Source organism: Chenopodium quinoa, unplaced genomic scaffold (assembly GCF_001683475.1).
Source record: "Chenopodium quinoa cultivar QQ74 unplaced genomic scaffold, ASM168347v1, whole genome shotgun sequence".
Taxonomy (NCBI): Eukaryota; Viridiplantae; Streptophyta; class Magnoliopsida; order Caryophyllales; family Amaranthaceae; genus Chenopodium; species Chenopodium quinoa.
Genome location: NW_018742481.1, coordinates 21,055 through 45,446, shown reverse-complemented (window position 1 = coordinate 45,446; position 24,392 = coordinate 21,055). Strand labels below are relative to the sequence as shown.

At 37.0% G+C, this 24,392-nt stretch overlaps 1 protein-coding gene across 2 annotated transcripts; it reads right to left on the bottom strand.

Moving 5' to 3' along the window:
• Positions 1-615: 615 nt before the first annotated feature.
• On the bottom strand, positions 616-16,166 carry LOC110719074 (protein ABC transporter 1, mitochondrial-like). Of its 2 annotated transcripts, none has more exons than XM_021897985.1 (9): positions 16,010-16,166; positions 14,439-15,110; positions 13,920-14,145; positions 13,486-13,638; positions 9,756-9,914; positions 4,604-4,763; positions 3,283-3,392; positions 1,949-2,065; positions 616-1,446 (listed from the first exon to the last, which is right to left on the bottom strand). In XM_021897985.1, exons 2-9 carry the CDS (start codon positions 14,996-14,998, stop codon positions 1,054-1,056), a joined length of 1,878 nt encoding a protein of 625 aa, XP_021753677.1. In that variant the 5' UTR covers positions 14,999-15,110; positions 16,010-16,166; the 3' UTR covers positions 616-1,053. The 2 variants fall into 2 exon arrangements, with proteins under 2 accessions (XP_021753677.1, XP_021753675.1); XM_021897983.1 differs by having other exon boundaries at positions 14,439-15,145; positions 16,010-16,165.
• Between the last annotated feature and the right edge of the window lie 8,226 nt (positions 16,167-24,392).

Below are 24,392 nucleotides of genomic sequence, written 5' to 3'. Positions count from 1 at the left end.
GAGAGGTTCTCATTTTAACCTGCTCCTATATATATATACACTACGTATATAAAATTAAATTTGAAAAAGCTATTGAGAAAGTCAAGATTATTTCAATAACAAGCTAGTACCTATCATTGAGGTACAAAATAGCTACGAAGAGGGTTAACTTGAAATCCTAGATGGCATGGCAAGCTAATTTGACAATCAGCTTACCATTGGAGATAGAAGGTAAAAACAATCTTGGAACCCCGGTTATTAGCTTCATGTTTTGGTAGAGTTGTTTCTTTGACATCCTCAAAATACTCTTAAAGAGGCTCTTCGACAGTACTCCGAATAAGTTAAGCCTTCTCCCTTCATAAGCAGTGGATTGGATGCTCATCCATAAAGGTTTTTGAGTAACTATGGATCCCAAATCAATTTGGTTATTAGAATAACCACAAAGAAAAACTTTTGCCTCAAATCAATTTATTTATTTTTTTATTTTTATTTTTATTTTTTTTGAAGAAATCTGCCTTAAATTATCTACTGATATACTTCGTATTAATAAATGAAAATCCAAAATAACTCACGTTTATTTTACTCTCTTTTCTTTGGTCAATCCTATCATGTGCAATACCCAAAAACAAAGTGATAGAAACAAAACTAATGGTTCAACAAACAATAACAAAGGTATAATACAACAAAGAATATAATACTTAAAAGTTTATGCATGGGAGCACCCCAGTTTCTCAAATACTACAGTAGTTTACATTATTTGAGAACATGAAGAACGAAGTTTAAGACCCATCATCAGCTATCTCGTATGAATTAGGATGGGATATTAATGTTCCACAGATCTAGTTGCTTCTAATATGTAAGAAATGAAAAGGCCTCGATTTTCCACCCTAAAATGTACGAAGCCTTCCCCATAAAAATAGACATGCTACAATTCCCTCGTATAATCAATGCAAAATTGTCCAAAACTGGGGGAAAATGAAAAAGAATCTGTACAGTTGAAGGATGCACAATTACATCCTTGAATTATTATGTATACCAATCAATAATTAAATGATATACTAGACATTTCCTTCACTAAACTGATCCACTTGATAATATCTGATCACTATCTTCTCCAAAACTGTAATGCTCATATATTTCCAACAGCATTTCTCTGCAAGGCACAACAGCGCCTAGCTTGATGTTAGCCAAAAATGCACCAGAAAGTTTACGGTGAAGACTGTAAGCCTCATCAGGTGGAGGCGACAATCTGTGTTTAAGCATTGTTGCCCCTAGATTTGAGAGGCTGTGTGTAACATTGGTGGAACGAAAATCATAACCACCGGACCTTGAAAAAGGCAGGCCAACAACAAAACCAGCCTGAACATGAGCATCCAACATTATCTCTGATTCCTCCCCTGTCAGGAAGCCAAGTCTCCGAGACATCTCTATCACAGCATCTCTATCGCAATTTGCACAAGCAACCACCTAAAAATATTTACTATTCAGATAACTGAAATGGAATTGGAGGATGATCATATTAATATGTAGTATATTGTAAAATCCAAGAAGGCTAGACTATCATTTTCAGTTTGGTCAAAAAGAGTTGATAAATATGCCAAGTACATCCACATCTCTCAGAACTAGGCCAGCGTCGCATCCTATCAGTCGTCTACTATGTTTCAAATGTCATAAACGCCTAAGCAGTTCTATTTCAGGAAACAACCTACAATCAATTTCCCTAGAAAAGAAACAGAAATTTTACCTGGTTACTCTTCTCTTTTCCCCTAGAAAAAGCAACAGGAAATTTAAATTTCTGGTTACTCTTCCCTTTTCTAATGGAGACTTTCTGACTATTGTGTTTGTGAACAATTTAAATGAGAACTAGACAGCAGACAATACTCAGTATTATGCAACAAGGATAAATACAATGCAAGGATAACATATTATTATTCCCCTGGGGTTGGTGAGTAAAGAACTAAAAGATTACCATTCTTAAATAATCATCTACAAAGGCCTTAGGATAATGTCGTGCAGCTCCAAAGTCGATCAAATTGATCACTCTTGTTGCTTCATTGTACAAAAAGTTGCCCCAATTTGGGTCAGTCTGCAGTGAAGACAGGGTACATAAGAATGTTATCATAAAAGAGAAAGGTTGTTATTAGCAATAGATGAACTAGAAAAGAACTGCCAGTATATCTTTCACAAACTAACGAGTTATTAGAGAGCATGAAAGATGAAATCATGAAAAAAGTGAGTGATTTCCCATCACTGTTTTAAATCAGAATACTGATTTTATTGAATCACTCCATAAAACCCTACAATACCTAATCCCCTACTCCATACCACTAATGGGTAATCCAGACAGAGCAAAGCCCTGGCCGTCAACCACCTCCTTAATGCCCACAAACAAGTGAGACACCTGGAATCTTAGATGCCCTAAAGACAGCTTTTATGTTCACATAGTAACTGAAGCCAGAAATCTACATCTTTCTTTGCAGCTCAATAGCTCATTGTCAATTCGTGACCTAAAAATTCATAGGAGCAAGAGAGTCAAACTCGTCACCAGTGGCGGCAGCTGAACCCATACTGGATCCGGAAAATTCTTATTAGTTTTCTTTGCTATAAAGTTTAGATAAATAAAATACAATGCAACAATATATGTAGAACTTCCAATGCAGCCCAGCGATAGAGACCCATCAGTTTTAAACAAAAGTTGCGGGTTCAATTCTGCCTGACATCTTTGTCATTTTTTCTTTGTGCTTTTACTTTTGTTCTTTTTTTTTTTTGGCTTTTACATACTTATTGCGTCAATCACCAGTTATCCGAAAGGTTTATTTTTCTTTCTCTTTCTTGTTTTTGGGCTTTTACTTTATTTATTTGGCTTTTAACATACTTGATACCCCAATTACCCATCATCCAAAGTACCTTAACCATGAATTATGATCACATTGAGCAAGATTTAATTTTTTCTAGTTAAGGTTTATAGAGATTATATATATAATCGTTCCAAAATTTGAAGACTCGTCAAGTTTAATTGTAATTTTTTTAATTATTTTGCACTCGTATTACAAATGTGCACACCCTAATTATCAATTGTAATGTATTTTGAATTATGTTATTTGATTTCATTCATATACGAAATATGTGTTTAGCAACTCCAAATCCATAAGAAAAAATTTTCTGGATCCGCCACTGTCGTCACCTCCATGATGCAAGGTGGAGTTCAATCATTGAAGTATTGGGGGCTTAATGAGAGCATAAAAAGTACAAATACGATTGAAATTTCAATTGAATAGAAACTAAAAGTGAACACTTAAATACCTGCATGAAACGGAAGACAAACAACTCCATCAGAGTCAGGTCCAACAACTTCTTTCCAACATCATTACGAGTCTCCTGATCCAGTGATGCCACTTTATCAATGGGAATTCCTGTCAGCATTGATTTAAGAATGTAACAAATTAATATATGTGTGCCTCAATAAGATCCAATAGAGCTGTCACGTAATTTGCTCAGAACATGAATGATGACTCATTATGAATCATGCCATAGGTGGGAAGTCTAGAAGGTCAAGTTGTATGCAGTGATTGCAGTCTTAATCTTAACTAGCTTTGCCTTCCAAAACAAACCTTCAATAAAGGAAACTCCTAGTTTTGTATAAATTGATGACTTTATCTCCTAAATAAGGTTACACAATGGCAACATTTAAAGATCAAAATGCTCTGATCTTAACTTTAGTGTTGTAAGCACTAAGCAGCATGCAATTTCATTGTGGAAACTCATTTACAGTTGGAATCTTCAAGATTCAGGCTTGGGTAAACTCACATTTAATTGTGTTAAGAGTGTTTCTTCTTCCAAGTCTTCATATCAAAGATTTATTGGGTAATCTTCTACTTTTTTCCTACAGCAAAATTTACCTATATGTCATACGCTGATCCATTGACTACCAGCAAAGCTAGCCAAGCTCTGTGTGCCACTCGATAAGCCCCATTGCCCCATTGCTTAAGTTGAGTCAAGACTTCTCCTTTATGGCACTTAACTTTATGCCTCTGAAAATGCTCTTGCTAGCACACCTTTAAGAGCTAAGCAATGCCCCTCAAGTGAACTAAGTACATCCCTTAGTACTTCGCCTGATTAATTATGACCTCGTAGAAAAGTGAACACACAACTACACAAGCTAGTCACAGTCACTAGTGTACACATTGACTTTACACTATTGTGATTTAGTTTCCTCATATGGTTGTTGAAGGAAGTCAAACGAGTTAAGAGAACACATGTGTCAGTAAAGATAGCTTATTATTGGTATATGGTAAGTAGTATTCTACAATTAGAGACATAGTAATTATGATCGATTCGATAGAAAAAAGGGAATAGTTAGTAGTATTCAAATGGGTTTTCATGATAGACCTTTGTCCAAACGAATCTAATAAAAGGTTATTCAATGCATGTATGCAAAAGGTGATCTTTAAGAACTTATAAGAGCCTTGAACTGAAAAACATGCTATAAGCAGTGAAACATTGGATAGAAAATTCACGTAAGTATTATCTTAGATTGGCCAGAGCAAGATGCCTTTGCAAATTCCAAAAGCAGACAATTTTATCCCAGTTAAAAAGCATTACACACTTAAGATTAAGCAACTACCGTGGATAAGTTCTGTTGTCAGGACTCTTTTACTTGATAACTCATCTACAACCAAGGGCACATAAAATCCCTGTTTTTCAGAGAGGAGATTCCGAAATAGTTTTTGGTTATTGGCTTCCAGCACATAGTCACATTCACGTGATAACTCTTCCCTTGCAACCTGCAACAATGTAAATCAAAGGTGAGCTAAGAAATAAGATACAATTGAGAATTCAGGAGTTTGTTCAAAATGTCATCCACAATCAAATTTGAGCATCTTTCTTTACAATATCACATATTGCCGGAGCAGTTCATCCAAGGATTCATGCTATAACCAATTCGGGTTAAGTCAGGTTCAGGTGATGAATCATTTGGGTTGATTTGGGTAGTTCCATATTTAGTTCAATTTGCAATAGGCTTATTGTGATAATAGTCATCATTAGACAAATTGATTATTAGGCATAACCAAATCAGATCAGGTCAAGTACAGATTGAGTACGGTTAGCAGTTAAGGGTCGGTTATTCAAGGTTTACATGCAAGGAGAATAATGGGGCATCCAAAAAGATAAAGATAATCTAAAACTGTAGGATATACTTCCCCCATTTCTATTTACTTGACTAACATTCCTAAGACGATAATGACATATTACTTGACACATTATATAAATGGAATGGTTTTTAACTACAAGCTCACATACTTACCCTTAATCACCCCACTTATCCTAAGTGTTAGAATCCACCTTTCTACTTATGTATATTCCTTTCTTTTTACTTGTATTTTGCGTATGTATAGCTATCTAGGTGTTTCTTTAAGTTTTTCTAAGCTTTAAGTAGAATTATTGTGTTACTGTCAATCTAGTGTTCACTAGATATCCATTGTAAATTCTATTTAAAGCTTTTTAGGGAGCGAGTGATCAATGAACTCAAAAGGCTCCTACTTGCTTTGAATCTTGCTGTTGTTTAAGCTCTTAATTCTAGTGCTTGCAGATCTCTAAGCGCCCCCCCAAGAGATACACTTGTCGTCGGACCCGTTTGTGAACGCTTTGACTTGATCGGCCTTCACAAGCCCCGATCAACCCTCGCTCTCACTCTTGCTCCCCAACAAACAAGAGTGATTCCAAAGACGCCTTCTTAATCGTGTAGCTCTTACTCTTGCTCCTAACCTCGTAACACTCAGACACTTGGCTTGCATCCTCGTTGTCCTTAGACGAGTGTGCGCCGCACGACCCCGAAGCCAAAATATTCGTACCGTGATAGTTGGTATCAGAGCTAAGGCTCATCCAAGAGACACTGTGTAAGCACTCAAAAACTTGCTAGAAGATGGAAAATTGGAAGGAAAGAGTTGCTTGGCTAGAAGCTAAGTCGGAACAGTGGACCATGCTTAAGGAAAAGGTTCCCAAACTCGAAGAGATTGTAATAAAACTATCCGAAGAGTTGGAAAGGTATATGATGACCGTCGATAGACCGATAGAACAGCTCAATTGTGTACAGGGGTTGGCCGATGAAGGACTAGACAAATGTGCTACTCTAATGTGTGCATAGAAAGGCCTCGGGGGAATTGGAGGTACAAAGATAAAACCACCAAAACCTCATAATACTGAGTTTGTTGCTCGTATAAAGCTTGCAATACTAACACAAGAGCTCCATTCGAGAACATGTGAAAGAATACTCTGCTTGCATGCTCGAGATTCATGATATGTCCGAGAAGGATCAATTGTTCAACTTTGTACAGGGGTTGAACGATTGGGCCCAACGTGAGATTTAGGGACAGAAAATAGATACGTCGGCGGGAGCCATAGCAGTTACGGAGAGGTTGATCGACTTGAGACTCTCATGCCATTAGAGTAGCACATTTGTCTAGATCTGCCAGCCCGGACAAAATTGAGTTGTTCCACTAGTCCATCTACGGTCATCATATACCTATCCAACTCTTCAAATTGTTTTATGACAATCTCTTCGAGTTTGGGAACCCTTTCCTCAAGCATGGTCCACTTTTCCGACCTGGCTTCTAGCCAAGCAAGACTTTCCTTCTAATTTTCCATCTTCTAGCAAGCTTTTGAGTGCTTACACAGTGTCTCTAGGATGAGCCTTGGCTATGATACCGACTGTCACGGTCCGAATATTTTGGCTTCGGGTTGTGCGACGCACACTCGTCTAAGGACAATGAGGATGCAAGCCAAGTGTCTTGAGTGCTACGAGGTTAGGAGCAACACGATTAAGAAGGCGTCTTTGGGATCACTTTTGTCTATTGGGGAGCAAGAGTGGGAGTGAGGGCCGATCAGGCCTTGTGAAGGTCGATCAAGTCAAAGCGTTCACAAGCGAGTCCGACGACAAGTGTATCTCTTGTGGGGTCTAGGGGGCGCTTTGAGATCTGCAAGCACTAGTATTAAGAGCTTAAACAACAACAAGATTTAAAACGAGCCTTTTGAGTTCATTGATCACTCGCTCTCTAAAGAGCTTTAAAATTTAAATAGAATTTACAGTGGATATAGCCGGGGCTACAATGTCGCTACAACAATAGGGCCCTCTGCAGTTTCTTAAAATGAGGCCCTCCATTAATACTTCCTCCGTTCTTTTTTGATTTTTATACACCGAAAAAAATATAGTTATGTGTGATCTTGTTAGATTTGTCTTTATATACACTTTCAAAATATGAAGTTTGTAAAATTATACTATAACATAATTTAAAAAGTAATGTTATAAAATGTGGATTGTTAAGCATGAATTTCAACATTGTGATTTAAAAAAGAACGGGGGAGTATGTAAATTAAATAACAAATTTTTATTAACCCAAAAACTTTGTTACATTATACAGTAAAAATTAAAGATTTAAGTGTTGAAAATGAATTGATAGGAGTGAAGTCAATTTTGGGAGATAAAGAATTTTGAAAATTAATTTGATGTCAAATTGACAATGGTAAATGAAATTTATTTTGGGAGATAGAAAAATTGTAGCAATTAAATTGATGTTAATGAAATATGCGAAAATTGAGGCAAAAAAACAAAAAAAGAAAAGTGTAGTTGATAGGACTTGAACGCAAGCCTTAATCCCAACACACCAACCTCTTAACCACTGCTCCAATTTCATTTTCTTGTAACACAATGAAACTAATTAACCTATATCCAAATATCGGGGCCTCTAAAAATTTGGGGGCCTTGTTCCGTCGACCACCTCACGCTAGCCCAGAATGCCTCTGCACTAGATTGACAGTAACACAATAATTCTACTTAAAGCCTAGAAAAACTTCTTTATGAAACAACCACCGCCTTCTCCATTAAACCACCAGCTTTCCTACTATACAACCGCCACCCTCAACAGAAATCACCACCCACTGCACCCGAAGAGTCACCAATAGCTATCACCAATTCACCATCCTCCACACCGATTTGCCACCCCTAACTTGCCAAAATTTGTCGCCCTCACCAAAAATCACTACCCTCCACCAAATTACCACCCTAACCCGCCAATATCCACCACCCTTACCAGAAATCACATCCCTTCGCACTTATCCTCCGTCCCTATGACCCTAACTCACCAAAATCACATACCCACCTTACCAAAAAGCACCGCATCCTCAGCCAACAAATCACCCCTTAACCAACAAAAACACCCACACTGCCATAGCACCACCACCTTCACCCTTAGCTCAAATTCTCTCTTTAAACCCGCTAACCATTAGATCCATAACCTAGCACCACTTTCACCCAAAACACTCATTATTTACGGTTTGAAGAGAGAGAAAGATAACAAAAGGAGAAACGGAAAGAAAGAACTAAGGCAGATCTGAAGGAGGGTGAAAGAGAGAAGGTAGTAGGAGATCATGGAAGTTAAGCAAGAGGGAGGAGGAGGAGGAGCACTTGACCTTGTGGCAGCAATTAGATATGGATGACGGAGTGGGGTGGTGGTGGCAGTGATGACATGTGGCCGGCAGTAGCAATTGTGGTGGGGTGCCTGTTGGTGTGGTGGGTGAGTGGGCTTAATTAAAAATATTGTTTTGCAACTTAACAAAGGTTATTCAAATACCCACAACACTTTCTCTCCCCTCTTCCTTAAGAAGTGTGGCAAGAGCTATAAGTCAAATATATAGAAACGGAAGAAGTAGTTTGTAACTCCTTATTACAAACTTAGATGTTTTGTTAGAGATTTTATTATTCTCAGTCTCCTCCACCATCCCTTTGCCCTCCTCTCCTTACTCTAACCCTCTTCCCTTCAACAACAATGTTGCTTTCTATCAGTGGCGGATCTTGAATGTTTTTCTTTCAAGGGCCAATAATTTATACGGCGTTACATAATTTTACAGCTTAAACAAGACTACAATTAAATAAGCATATGAAAGTCATTTACAAATTCAATAATACGGAAATACAAAAAATTAACATTAATGTAATAGTAAAATAAAAAGGTAAAAGCTAACGAACGTCCCGGGGGCGTTGGATAAGATTACTTAAAGTAGATATATTGAATAAAAATGAACATTAATTACACTGATGGACGCGTGATTTTGGTATGCATTCCTAAATTAATACTCCGTACTACTTTAGTAAATATTTTAAATGTTTATCTAATGCCCCGAGGTATTTGTTAGCACACAAGATCCAAATAAAAATTAAACGGAATATTACTGATGTTTGTTTGCAATTTTAATTGATGCGTTTGATTGTGCTCCCTTGAAAAAAGTGCATTACTTCATTTTTATTAAATTGATGGTTTGATGGGCGGATTAAAAGAGAAAGAGGAGTTTTGTGGGTAGTGTGTTGTCACTAATTTGTTGGAAATTAGATAGCTATTGTAGTCCTAATTATTTGTCTTTCCTATGAAAATAGAAAAGTAATAAGTTAGTGTAGTTTAAGCCTTTTCATATTATTTTTTTCCCCCAAACTTATCAGGGGCCAAGCCCCATTGATTCTCTTCAATGATCAGCCCCTGCTTTCTATTACAAAGGAGGCCATGGTCCATGATTGTATTATGCTCTAAGACAATGCTACATGTTGCTCATAGTTGGAAAAAGACGAAGCATTTTCCTACATAACAAATGTCAAATGAACCCAGCTACAATACAAAATAAATTAGCAAACCGAACTTCTTTGCATCCCTTGTAATTGTGTTATATAACAAATTCTTAAACAGGTTACATAATTAAGATGATCCAAAACCTAAAGATTTTTCACGCACCTTCATAGCTTGGTCAAGATAAAGTCCCTTAGGAATCAGGTTTGTATAATCCAACAGCAATTTCACATTCTTGATGTCACTTTCAATGCTATCTGCTACTCCTGGGTACTGTATTTTCATTGCTACCTCCATACCATCATGTGTGACAGCTTGGTGAACCTGAAAATTTCAACAGTTATTAGAGTTATTATTCGCTTTTAGATAAGAAAATCAAGAAATCATATATTTACTATATAAGAGTATGATGCAAGTTATTGACACAAACGAACATCCAAAAGGCTCGGAAACCAGTGTCAAGCCAACTTCATGCAACTACACAAGTTCACATTAACAGAATTCATTGCTTCACACATACTTCCTCCGTTCTTTTTTACTTGACCTATTTCTTTTATCACGTTTGCCAACACATAACTTTAATTATCAATAGCTTTAATCCTCGACAAGTAAAAATTATAAAGTTACTCCCTCTGTTTTTAAATACTTGTTCCATTTCACCATGCGCGGAGTTTTAGGAGAAATTGGAGAAAGTAATAAAATATGGAGGTAGTGGGGTTAGTGGAAGGTAAATTGGAGGAGAGAAAATCTAAAGGTAATAAAATATAATTCTATTGGGTCCCACTAGTTGAGAGAAATGAATTAAATATTGTAAAAGCTTTCTAAATAAGGAAATGGAGCAAGTATTTAAAAAGGGTCGGAAATGGAAAGTGGAGCAAGTATTTAAAAACGAAGGGAGTACATATTATAATAGTATTGATTGAGATTTGAGACGATTCTAACAAGATCGCCCATAAATATGTTTTTCCTTATACATCATTCACAAAAGACGGTCAAAGGAGGGGGTGTGAATAGTGTAAAAGTCAAATTGAGTCAAGTAAAGAAGAACGGAGGAAGTGGTACAAATAGGAGTATCATGAAAGAAGTTTTATTCTTCCTCCATTTCATTTTAGTTGACACGTTTGACTTTCTTCACTTTTCACATAAGTTACTTTGACCTCATTTTGTGATTTATTCTTAATAAAAAAAACATCGTCGAGTGGGGTCTTATTTGATTTGCCTTAATGTCTATTTTTCAAAATCTAATTTGTATAATTTTTTTTTATATATGAAGATATAATTATTTGAAGTTATGCATTGGCAAACACGCCTGAAGAAAGTGTGCCAGCTAATATAAAATGGAGTACCATTTAACACACATGGAAGAATCGGAAGACCCAAAAAAAAAAAAAAAAAAAAAAAGTCCTTCCAAATTCTCTCAAAGAAAGAGATATTTGCTCAATCCTAGTGCTACCTAATATGCTACCCTTGGAACGCATTATAAAAATGTGATAGACGCAAAATGTATCATGTTTTGTGACCAAGTTTAAGTGTTTAACAAAAATAAGCTGCAAATCACATCCTTGTTTATATATTAATTCAAGTTCCAACCACCAGCATCTATTATGTACCATATCCAGGCCATACTTTAACTTAATAATTGAAAGAGGGTGAGGAGGAAGAGTGGATTAACCTATAACACTCCAGATTCAAATCTTTCCAAAATTGCTTCTTTTAAGGATGTTCAATCAACGGACGTGACACTTTGGCATAGGTAATTAAAAGAATAGAGATGATAATTTCTAATGTCTAGATCCAATCCCAGTTGCAGATTTGGAACTACCTCCCATAATTGAAGGTGAATTGAAATGCTGATGTGACAGTCTTCATATCTATCAAATTTACTTGAGAAAATGATTTCATCATCCCCCCTCCCAAGTACATTTGGGAGTCAAGGGCTCCCACAAAGTGTTTTTTTTTTTTTGGCTTGGCAAGATTCAAAGGTAAGACTTCAACCAAGGATGTCCTAAAAGGATCAGACTTGCAAACTAATTGGCATTGTTTTGTGCAACAGGAGCAAGAATCTGCCAATCAGCTCCTTTTTTATGCCACTGGATTCTTTTTCTTAGGACTTGGGCTTCAAAGGTCTAACCTACATGCTTCATGAACAACAGAAGTGGTCATACAGTCAGCAGTTGGAGCAGCGCCACTCAAATTACACAAATTCCAGTACGTGGATGATGAAAGTATTTCAGGAATGCAAGTTAGCTTCCTTTCCAGTTCTTAGGGGTAGCTAAATGGTTAAGCTTTTAGCACCTGGTTTGCTGCGATTCCATTCAGTTCACTAATCAATTACATAATTCCAGATTACATACTATAATTTGATTCATGGGGAGCATAAGCAAATCAGGTAATTCTAACTTCTAAGTTGTTGGTCACCATACAAGTATACAACCAACCCTGTAAGGTACACCAAATACCAACATCACCTCTAAAGAACTACTAATCTAAGACAAATAGGTACCTCCTCTTATGGGTGCTCAAGCCAGCTAAGTTCTGACTTGCCTTGGTAGAGATCCCAATTCGCATCTTTTCTAAAAATCAATACTTCCTCCATTTTAGTTGTAACATATTTACATCATCCATTTTGACCTTCTTTAATTAATTATAGATATGAAAGAAAATAGACAAATGGGGTCTAGTTAGATTCATCTTAATATTTATTTCAAATACATATTTTATAATATTTACTTACACATAACTAAAGTTAGTAATGGTCAACACAATGCATTGGCAAATGCGCCAAGTCACTAGGGTACAAGTAAATAATAATAAATAAATAAAAGAGGAAGTACATTCATTAGGCTTTCCCCCGGATAAGATGCAATGAACTTATGCAAGAGGAAGAGCATTTTACATAGTCTTCTTATAAGTTAGTTATGGGTAGCTTGGGAAAAAAGTTAGGGAGTTTGTTAGAAAAGATAATATGTAAATAAAAGAAGATTAGTAATGGATAAGAAATGTTGAATAATGATTGAGCATTTTGGGTTAGCTTAGTAAAATGATTCCACCTCTTGAAAGCAGAATTATCATTCACAATAGCTGTAATTCAGTTTATTAATCAAAAGCATCTTTTTCCCTAATTTCTGCCACTAATGTGTCTAAGCTGTGCTAATTCGTAGCATCAGATTAAAACTCCAAGAGAATTTTCCTTGATTTTATTAGCATATTCGCATTGCAAAAATAAAACAAAAAATATACCATGAGCTGCTGAATCCAAAAATATTCCACTATAGCCCTGAATCTACACAAGATACTTACAGCATTTTTGCTGTATTTTCCTTGATTTTGCTAAAGCATTTGTCAATTCTTGATCTTAAAATCTCTAGCATTTAGTCATAAATAGAGGTCTAGAGCTATATTGTAGTTATACTGTTCATATAGTATTTCTACTCAACCAAAATCCATTGAAAAGGATTGTGTCAATAACAACTACCCTACACTACAGTAAAGGTAGCTAGTGGGCTAGTTTAGGCCCAACCCACCTCGAACTGGCACGGTATGCCCAACTGAGCTAGGCCCAGTCTTAATCTGGTTCAACACAGGGCATCAGCAAAAACTGGGTGGTTATGTGCTATAGGTTCAAAATTTCCACACAGAAAGTTCGGCCATGGCTCAGACTACTTCAGGAACCCAGATTTTAGATACTTCATATAAGATTTAAGAATATAAGACAAAAGTATCTTGCTAGTCAAACATACTGTACCTCAAAAATGACAATCAGGGAAATTTACGAACAACAACAAAGCCTTAGTCTCAAAATAATTTGGGGTCAGCTAACAAAAATTGTCAACAAGGAAATTTACAAAGCAAAGGAAAAAAATAAAAATAAAAGCAATATAACTGCACAAAATACCTGGCCAATACTTGCAGATGCCATGGGTTCATAGTTAAAACTCCTCAACTTTGAAGACCACTGAGGCCCTAATTCAGCATCCAAGACTTGATTAATTTGGCTCCTTGGCATCACGTCGGCGCCTTGACGGACTATCTCCAAAGCAGCCAGGATCTAGCAGTGAAGGAGAGGACCAAATACATCAGAACTCCATAATTACTTTATTTACTATTTTCTTATATTAATCTGAAAAGAATCAGTGGGAAATCTGCAAGCAAATTATGCACTCCATATATAATAGTAAATTGGAAAGCATAACAGTACTAGAGCAAAAGTACCCTTCAAATTTATAAAGAAAATAAATAAACTTCTAAACCTAAAGCCTCAGTAAATTACTGGTATTATAGAAACAACCAGACATAAAGAAGGCTTAATTACAAGAAGGAAGTTAATACCGGAGCAGGTACAAGAGATTCATCTTGTATACTCAACATCTGCCCTATCTTCAGTGCTGCCCCACGCATTCTACAAAGAGCAAGTGCTAACCGTTCTGCATTTTTTTCGGATAAAAATGAAGAAGGGCTAGACTGGTCATCCTGTGAATCAGGCCTTCCTAAAAATAACGTCTTGGCAGATTCTTGGACACTTCCCCAGGCAAGACCAGCTCCAAGACTAGCAAACCTGCCAATTAGAAAGGTAAATTTTAGTGCTTAATAAAAATTTAGTGTGATCCTGAGTGAATACGCAGCATGGAAAGATAGCAGGCAAGCTAAGCAAGCAACATGCACAAACATTCCCAGGGAAGTGGGTAATATAATTACCAATAATAACCATAACTCATAACAATAACAACCTTACATAAAAGGCTTACACATGCTTAGATTATTAAATAAGAATTTCGAGAGCAAGCCATGCAAAGTTGCATATGGAGGGATCAAGTAAACAAAACTCCTAAAGAAAAATCAGACACTGACCCAAGAGCCCTGGAGAAGGGTGTAGCAGGCACTTTTCTTTCCCTAGGCTTCCGCCTCTTCAAAGGGATGGTAGTGCTGGAGGCAGAGGTGGGAGTGTTGGCAGTTTGACCTTCCCCCACACCCATCACTTGATCAGCCGCAGATTTGGCTCCTACATGTGCATTCAAATCAGGCTGATTCACGGACTCTGATGCTGGAGATGAAACAAATTGTTCAAACGAAGAAGCAGCAATCGAATCACCAGTAGAAGCGATCTCTGAACTTGAAATGACCTTTTCCCTGGAGGCAGAACTAATTCCAGAAGTAGAGACAGCACCACTATCAAAGTAAACAACAGAGTCTCCGGCATTCATAGAAGACTTTGGCTTACTTGCTAACGGTTCATGTTGGTGAACCTGTACCTTTCCTCTTGTAAGGCCAAATATGCTTGCAGATTTCTTAATGAAAGATTGTAGTGCATCTCTTGAACCATCGCTTGCTCCTGAACGTCTCACAACCTCCCTGGCTACTAATGATAATCCCTCAGCGACCCTACTCATATCTCTCACTGTTGAACTCATGGAATATGTTTGTGCCTTTTAGTGCTTAAAGTATAATGCATATGGAAAGAATCTTGTCTGATGGTATTCCTAGATCATCATGTTGACTGGAGGACCATCGTTCTTTATAATACTGTAAATCTCAAGCCAAATGGTATGGTAAAATATCTGTTCATAAATTTAAGTACAGAGTGAAAATGACGGTAATTTTATATAGAAATGATGCCTAATAATCCAACATTACATGAGGATCTACAGCGATTCTAGAATGATTGCACAAAGTAACACTGGAAAAGGATCTCTTCACAATTGCAATAGCTACACAAAAATCAAATTGGGAGAGTACAATTATTACTTTACTTAATCCTACTATCCTGTAAAAGGGGAACAGGGTGTAAGGATAAAAAAAATATTGCTAGCAAAGAAGTGTGATCTCCAAGGTTACCCACAAGCTACAAATTTACAAATTTGCAATTCCCACATTCAACCAAACGACACCTAAGTGACAATGTATAAAATCAATTGCGTTAGAGCCCTTATGTGCACAGATTAGCGAACACATAGTCTGTCAAGTTGAATTCATTGTTGATTTATAGTCAGTGTATGATGTATTACTTACCCCAATTCAATCACAAATACAGCAACGAAGCAAGGAGAAACTACATTAAGATTCAGAACAAGCTGTCTCTCACTCTTTAACCAACACCTAAATCATTCAAACTAATGTAACAAACTTTCATCATATTGTATGTCAAATAATCAAAAACTAGTAATTCAAATCAAATGAAACATAATATAATATACATGCAAGAAGATTGTATAATGAATCTCTCTCTAATTTCCACCAAGATGAAAGCATAATGTAAAATCTAGTTCATAATCAACAGGAGAACAACCTAGAATTTGATCAATTTATTGAATCCAAAATCGAAGAAATTGAAGAAATGGAGCTCCAAAACAGGGAAATTTAAAGGAAATGTGAATGCAATGTGATAAAGAGTGGGAGAGGAGAGAGAAAACGAAAACCCTAACCTTATTGCCGGTGAAGGATGACGAACAACGGTGGGTGGTTAACGGCGGTGGTAGTGAGTTATGAGATGGGAACGCGGGGTTGAGAGGCAGCCACGAGTAGGCAGACCCAAAATTATGCAAATTTCAATTCTTTTCTCTTCAAAAAAGCAGTGTAGTATTAAGGTCCGCAAATTACCACATTCAAAAATAAAATTAGGAAATTTTATCTAGAACTACCGGTAAGATAGGGTCATTTGTAAATAATCCGACCTTTAACTACTTTTTTTTTGAAAAGTTCATGGCAATAATCCGACCTTTAATTCATTCTTTTTTAATAATCCGACCTTTCGATTATTATTTAATAATCCGATCTTTGGGGGTCTTTAATTTTTATTGGTCCCATTTGACCAGAAACCGGTTGAAGAGGTAAATTTTTTTTTTGTTTAAAATACACGTGTCATTACATAATTGGTAAAAAAAAAAATTAAAAAACCCAAATAATTCAGCCATTATCCCCACCACCAACCAGCCACCTACTCTCTTTTCCCCTCCCCTGGCAGCAACCCCACCACCGACAGCAACCAAGTCTCCCATGGATTCCGGCAGCTTCAATTCCCCTTTTCCGGCCAACTAGCACCCTCACCACCCTGCTCCCCACCTCGGCCACACCCCTGAAATTGTGCGCTGTCACCGGCGACCCCTTACCTCGACCCCTAAAAACGAAACCCAGCACCACGCATCTTAAACACCGCCCACAGCACCTACACCACCGCTCACAGCCACAAAAAACCGCCACACTACCCAAAATTAACACAAACAGTTGTCTCAAAAATAACAAAAAGTAAAATCAGATCTAAGTAATAACATGAACAACAAAAATCATGAACTTAAAAAATGTCTAAAATCATATCTAAGTAATAGTACTAAAATCATCAAAAAATTCACAAATTCGCAATCATACAAATATACAATTATCTAAAAATATATATAACCTTAAATTACAATTATATCAACAAATTAATTGTAATTAGAAATTTGAATTAAAAGCGATAACAAAAACGTGTTTTGTCTTGCGACGGCGGTGGGTTCCATGGCGGCTTGTTGTTCGACGCTCGATAATTCATGGCTCGGTGGTGGCTGTTTTGTTACTCTAGTTGACGTGAGAAGGATCGGCGTTGCGTGAGAAGCTTGTGGCCTGAAAAGCTTGCAAGGTGGTGGATGATGGGCGTGAGAAGCTGTTTTGACAGTGGGTTGTTGAATGTTGATGAAAGAAAGAATGGGCGGAAATCGCCGCCGGAGGCAGGGGGTAGGCTGGGCGTGGGTACAGTAGCAGTGCGGTGGGGTGAATGGTGTTTTTATTTTATTTATTTTTCTAAAAAAATTTAAAAGTTTTTTTTCATTTTTTTAAAGTTTTTTTTTACCAATCACAGGCCGCCACGTGTCATGTAACCTGTTATAACAGGTTACATGACCGGTTGGGACCAATAAAAATTAAAGACCCCCAAAGGTCGGATTATTAAAAAAGAATGGGCTAAAGGTCGAATTATTGCCATGAATTTTTCCTTTTTTTTTTTGTTTAGAACTATCCGCAAGTTTGAAAACGTTTGGATAGCACTATCCATAAACATTTTCCGTCCAATTTACATGTTATTAGGGCCCACTTTTTAACTTTTCCCACCCAATTAATTCCCCCAAATACCTTTTCTCCTCCTTAATTAATTTCCCTCCATTAACACCCTCTTCTCTCACCTTCCTCATTTGACCTTGATTCTCTGACCTAAGCAGCGAATCTTCACCATCATCTTCCTCTCTTTTTCAGAAATTTGGAAGCTCTACCATCTCTTTCTTTGATGTCTCTCTCTCTCTTCCAACTCATCTTATTGCTTTTTTGGGTAACTCGAAGTAAATGAGTGAAACTACAGCAATAGAAAAGGGGGAAAGTGAAGTAAATACACAAATTATTACAGCACAACAAGGATGAATAAGGTACATCGGTGTAATCACCTTAAATTTCTGTCATTTACCTTAAATAATGTAAAAAATGTGAAAACCCTAAATATTTAAATACTTGAAATTGAAACCCTAATTTTTTAATTGACAAAATTGACTGGACAATTAAACAATTGCAACACTTTATCACATAATTAATTAACAATTGAGGCTACTGTTGAGCTTAGATAATTGTGCATTACTTGCTTGGTTGTTATGCCCTGCTTATGTTATGCTTTGCATGTTGTTTGACTGAATGTTGTTTGACTTACTGTTGTTTGACTTAATTTAGCCACATTGTTATTGATATTTACTGTTATATATCAATGTTGTAGGGAGCTTCCATCTTATGTTGATATGAATATCTGGGTTGGTGGGGAATTTGAATACAGAAAGGGTAAGACAGAATATATGGGGGGAGGGATGTTTATGAGAATGAGTTGTTGGTTGAAGGAACTTAATGTTGGGACTTTGAGAAGGTGGGTGATACAAGCATATGATTTAGTGTGTAGTAGGGTACCCCAGAATTTCAGTGTATGGTACAGTTACATGGCAGAAATTTGACTAATGGAAGAAGAAAGGTTGAGACATTGGATGACATTATCAATTTGGTCAACATTAGGGATAAATTTGACAGAGTGATAATTTGGGCCTTACTTGAGAAGTCAAGCCCAATCCAGCAATTTGAACAGGACCAAGGTCCAAGGACAAAGAACTGTAGCTTTGTACTACTTTCGCACCCAAACCAAAACCCCCAACTTCTTCTGTCTTAGCTTCAACCAACACAAAACTAAAGCCCATTAAAAAAGAGGTTCAGCCTGTTAGGTGGAGCTTAAGGTTTTCTCCCAAAAAAGGCATAATACATGATGATGATGAAGGGGAAGCTGTAGTGATTACCCAAGCTGAGTATGATAGCCATTTTAGGCAGGTACAAAAAAGCCCAATGTTATCTTCACAACGCTCAGAACCTTATTTGCCTCCTTGTCCACAAAAAACAAGCCAAGAACAAGACCTTTTCCCAAATCCTTCTTCTGTACCTTTTGTGAACCCTAGCAGCTCTTCCCCTCTGCAAAAACCTGCCCCGAGAAAGAAAATAGTTTCTCAAAAGGGGAAGTCAAAGAAGAGTGTAGCTTCAAAGGGAAAGCAGGTTAGGAAAGAGGGTACAAGAAAGGCTAATAGAAAGAGAAGTTCAAAGAAAGTGACTGAACTTGGGGTTGATGGTGAGGACTGGAGTGGGGAGGGTGAGTGGTCTGATGAATCTGAGTGGTCAGATCTTGAAGTTGACTTTGGGTTTGGAGGAGAGGACAAGTTAAAAGAGGAAGCTAATCAGAGAAGTGCTGAACCTGGGATAAGGGAAGAAGCTGCCAATGAAGGTCATGTGGAGGAGGTGGAATATGACTCTAAAGAACTAAGGAGTCTTCAAGGCTTAGATGAAGAAGTAGATCATAACCCTTCTTTTAACCTAGAGGTTGATTTCAAAAGAAGCATTAAATTTTTGAAAGGGTTGAAGTTCCCAAATGTTGAAGTAGTTAGAAAAGCAATTAGGTGTCATAGCATTGAAAACCATTATGACTATTATTTTTTGCATAATGGGAAGGCTAAGGTTAGCGTGTACTGTAAGAACAAGTGTGATTGTCCATGGGAGAAGAAGCATGGTAAGATAGTGTGCACATGTGTATTATAGAACAAGTGTAACTTTAAAATACTCTTGAGGCAGTTAAGAATGGAGGATACACTGCAGGTAAAAAATTAGAAATTTAACCACACATGTGGCTTTCACCATGAGAGTTCAAAGGTCACATCAGAGTATTTAGTAGATAGGTATTTAGATGAATGGAAATCTGATCCCACTTAGAAGCTTAAAGTGTTCATTGATAGGGTGTACAGGGATTTGGAGTTTCATATTGGATACTATAGGGCAAGGGCAAAGTTAATTCTGTATGGAGATTCCGCTGAGGAGTATGCAAGAGTGTTTGATTATGGGTTTGCTGTGCTGAAATACAACCTAGGATCTTCAGCAATTGTTGTAATTGAAGGGATTGAAAGGCCTCCGCCCATTTTTCAGAAGATGTATGTTTGTTTTGAAGCCTGTAAAGTTCGATTCAAAAGAGGGTGCAGGCCTGTTATTAGAGTAGATGGGTGTCATTTGAAGGGTGCTTTCCTTAGGATGATACTTGTTGTTGCGAGTAAGGATGGCAACAACAATATCTACCCAGTAACTTAGGAAGTGGTGGAGGTGGAGAACAAGGACACATGGATTTGGTTTTTGGAGCTGCTAATGAAGGACATTGAGAAACCAAAGGGAAAAGGGCTGACATTGATATCATACAGACAAAAAGTACAAAGCTGATTCCTTTTTTATATTTACAACTACTTGTGTTGCTTAATAACACTCTCACATGTTAACCACTTCATATTGTCTAATGTAGGGATTGTTGGAAGCTTTTGCTGTTGTGACTCTAGATGCTGAAATTAGGTTCTGTGTAAGGCACGTTTAGGCTAATTTTAAGCTCAAATTTGATGGTGAGGCTTTTAAAGAGAACTTTTGGAAGTCAGCAAGGTCAACTACAAGGGTATGTGTCTTACATTATCATTTATTTAGTAATATCTCTCACCTTTGCATAGTCATCTAAATTAAATCATTGCATTCATTGTTAGGCTGATTTTGAGCTGCATATGGCAAAGATCAAAGAATTGTCTCAAGATGCATTCCAGTATTTAGATTCTATTCCTCCTAGGCATTGGGTTAAATATGCATTCTCCACATATAGCAAGTCTGATATGCTGTTAAACAACATATGTGAAAGCTTTAATACTGTGTTGAGAGATGCAAGAAACCAATAATTACATGCCTAGAATGGATTAGGAGGTATGTGATGAAGAGAAACACTGAGAAATGGGATGATGTGCAAAGTCATGAAGGCAAATTTATGCCTTACGTTGCCAAGGTCTTCCAATTTGTCACAATTGGCTAGCAACTATGATGTAATTCCTTATAGGCTGGACATTTGGGAAGTGGACTACTATAATGACATATATGTAGTCAATTTGGGGAGAGAACATGTAGCTACCTCAGATGGGAGCTTACTGGGATCCCTTGTGCACATGCTTGGGCTTGCATTATTAAGAAAAGACTCAGGCCAGAGGACTTTGTTGATGATTTCTATAGTAAGGACAGATACTTAGAGGCATACACACCATGTATCAGTCCTATGCTTGGCATGAAACAATGGAAGAAAAGGCTTAATATGATGCAACCCATACCACCTGTAATGAGGAAAATGCCAGGCAGACCCTTCCACAAGAAAAGGAAGCAGGAAATTGGTGAGAGGGAAGAAGCTGTGGAGTGCCAAAGAGCTAAGAAACTGCCAAAGTGCTCAAACTATGGACAGCCAGGGCATTATCAGAACAAGTTCAAGAATCCACCTCCAGCCAAAGAGATTGACTTAGGTGGCAAACCCCCATCAATGAACCCTTGAATGTATTACAAATGCAAAAGAATTGGGAAAGAGTTGTGAAAAAGGTATGTGGGGACTCAAGCTGGGTTGTATCTTTTAAGGTTAATAAACCATGCTCTAAATGTGTTATAAATTGTTTTAATTTTCTTTCTCAGGGTAAGATTAACTATCAAACTGGCACATCCACATCACAAACTGATCCATCTCAGCAAAGCTCACAGGGTGTAGCTTCTGGTCCACCACAACCTACTCAACCAACCCCAACACCCTAGCCCCTGCCTTAGACAATGACACAGGGAAGTCCAAGGCAGCACAATCAAAAGCAAAGCTTCCAATTAAGTCAAAAAATGAAGAATCGGCATGTGTGGAAGCCATAGATTATGATGTGATTAGGTTATTTTCTGTATTTTGTGTTAAGAACAATCCTTATACATTTTGTGGGGCTACATGTACTTCAACCTAATATTACATTGTTGTAGCCTATATTTTATTAAGTGTTGATGAACAAATCCACTTTGGCCTTGTAATTATTTTGGATGATGAAATGCAAGGCTTTTTTAGTATGAATGTGCTCAAAATTTATGCCTTAAATTGCATTGTAAAGTTAGTAATCAAAACACCATTCCATTTCATTGTCATGACAATATTACAACCTAAAATTGATAAAGGTCAACAATTGCACTTTGTTTACATACCAAAATCTATGACATATGCCGCCACTAATACATTGCAAATGTAATACCCATCACTAACTAATTGCCTACTACATCAATGTCCTTCCCAAATACACTAACACCAATCCATTAATAACAATTATCACCACCAGAATCACCTGCCTGATATGCCATCCCTATCACCTGCCTTTGCCTTCTTCATAGCAGCAGAAAGTGTCTTGCATTTCTTGTTAAGTCTTTTTTTTTCAATCTCCACCCTTGCCTTTTGGTCTTGAAGCAGGCAAACTTGTTGTTTCAGTAAAACAATCTCATTTTTCATCAGCTTTTTGTCCAACACAAGTTGATTAGTAACAACCCTCTGCCACTCAAGTATTTCTTCATCAATCCATTTGAAAAAATTGCATCCTCTTCTACCAGATGCAGCATCATAGAATTTACAAGCCAAAAATCTTCTCCCAGGGTTTTTTTTGTAGTCTACGACGTCTCCAATTTTGGTGGAATGCCACAATCGCACTTGTTTGGATGATATTGCGTAGCGGAGTAGTATGAAGAATTGGACATCCTACCAATTACAATGTCAATTAGTAATTAAAATGCTTCAAAATTCAATCTCAAATACAAAATAACTGATTCCCATAACTCAATTGAACCCCCAAACCCTAGAAATCAAAACCCCCAAATTTGATTGAACACATAAACCCTTATCTGAATCAGTAATTTAAACCCTAATTCTTTTAATTGCATTCAATTAAACCTTGTAAACAAATGCGAAAAATAATGAATTAGAAGGAAAGTGTGAAAGGTTACCTAAATTTGTGTTCAATTGCTTGATTTCTTCAATCAGATTTTTTGAGTGACAATGGAGGGAAAAAAAAATTATAGAGGAGAGAGGAGGAGAGAAGGTAGTTGGGGGGGGGAGAGTTAATTGGGTGGGAAAAGTTAAAAAGTGGACCCCAATAACGTGTAAATTGGACGAAAAACGTTTATGGGTGGTGCTACCCAAACGTTTTCAAACTTGCGGGTAGTTCTAAACAAATAAAAAAATGGGTAGTTGTTCACAAATAACCCTATCTTGCGGGTAGTTCTAGACAAAATTTCCATAAAATTACATACACACCATTTAGAAACATATAATACCATAAACATCATTATAAAAATTAACTAACTAATGACTAATGAGAGTATTTTGGAATTGATGACACTTTGATTGTACAAGTATTAGGATAAGTGGATAACACATAGTTGGTATTAGTATTGGGGATGACAGGTGGGTATAATTTTGCAAATTTCGTACCACATAAGTCTCTATTCGAGCGAGTATGAGTATGGCTTTTGGTGAGTAGTGAATTAGTATGGATATCAAAAGTCATACTCGTTATGAGTAGTAAGGAGGTAATGGGTATAAAAATGTTAGATGGATATGGATATCAGGGAGGGGAACAGGGGGTATCCACACCGCCCATTTTCCATCTCTAAGTTTTTTTCCCCTATTGATTTAAAGTCTTTTTTAAAAAAAAAAATAGGATTTAAAGTCTTATTTAATCAAATGCTCAAATTATCTTGAGTGTGCAAATTGTTAAAAGTTGTCAAAGCATTACCCTAACACCCATCCTCCATCAACAACCATCACAATTTCCGGTTTTCCCGTCTAATAACAACTTCCATCATGAGTTTCCTTCGGTGTCAGTGCCAGTTCCAGGTTTCTTCAATGATTATGTCCTGCGCTCTTGGTCCATCTAGAATATTTCAGTTCATTTGGCTTCTCTTAGTCCACAACGTGGATGTGATACAGTCCTCTTGGTTGTCCAGGCTCCGCAGCTATTGGTATGCTGCAAGACTTTTTAGGTATTTTGTTCTCTTCGTTCTTCCTGTAATGGTTAGTAGCAAGCCCTATTTCAGGGTTTGTTTAGGTGTGCTGCTTAGCTTTTTTAGGTTGTAATTCTGCCTTTATTTATATAGTTCTCTTTGTCAAAAAAAAAAAAAACAACCATCGCAATTCACAACCACACTCCTTTCTTTTTTACCCAAATAAAAGAATACAAAAGCAAAACTTTCATAGCCAATTGCTCAATCCTCATCGATTTTTTTTTTTAAATTTAAATTTTTGGTGAAAGAGAGAGACAAGCCCCGAAAGCACAAACTAACCACTAACAAAACAAATGAAAAGAAACAAACTCTTACTATAGCCTAAAAGGCTTTATGCCTTTATTCATCCTAAGAAACTACTTGGCACCATTCTCAACCATGTTGTTCTGGAGAAAATACAAGTTTAATGTTTATCTA

What these genes read in the sequence shown, in the direction of transcription:
- LOC110719074 (XM_021897985.1), bottom strand. Translation starts at nt 14,998, where the DNA reads ATGAGTTCAACAGTGAGAGATATGAGTAGGGTCGCTGAGGGATTATCA. An exon ending in TTGTCTTCCGTTTCATGCAG is followed by an intron (nt 2,066 to 3,282) that starts GTATTTAAGTGT and finishes TCTTCACTGCAG; the next exon opens with ACTGACCCAAATTGGGGCAA. An exon ending in TAGATGATTATTTAAGAATG is followed by an intron (nt 1,447 to 1,948) that starts GTAATCTTTTAG and finishes AAATATTTTTAG; the next exon opens with GTGGTTGCTTGTGCAAATTG.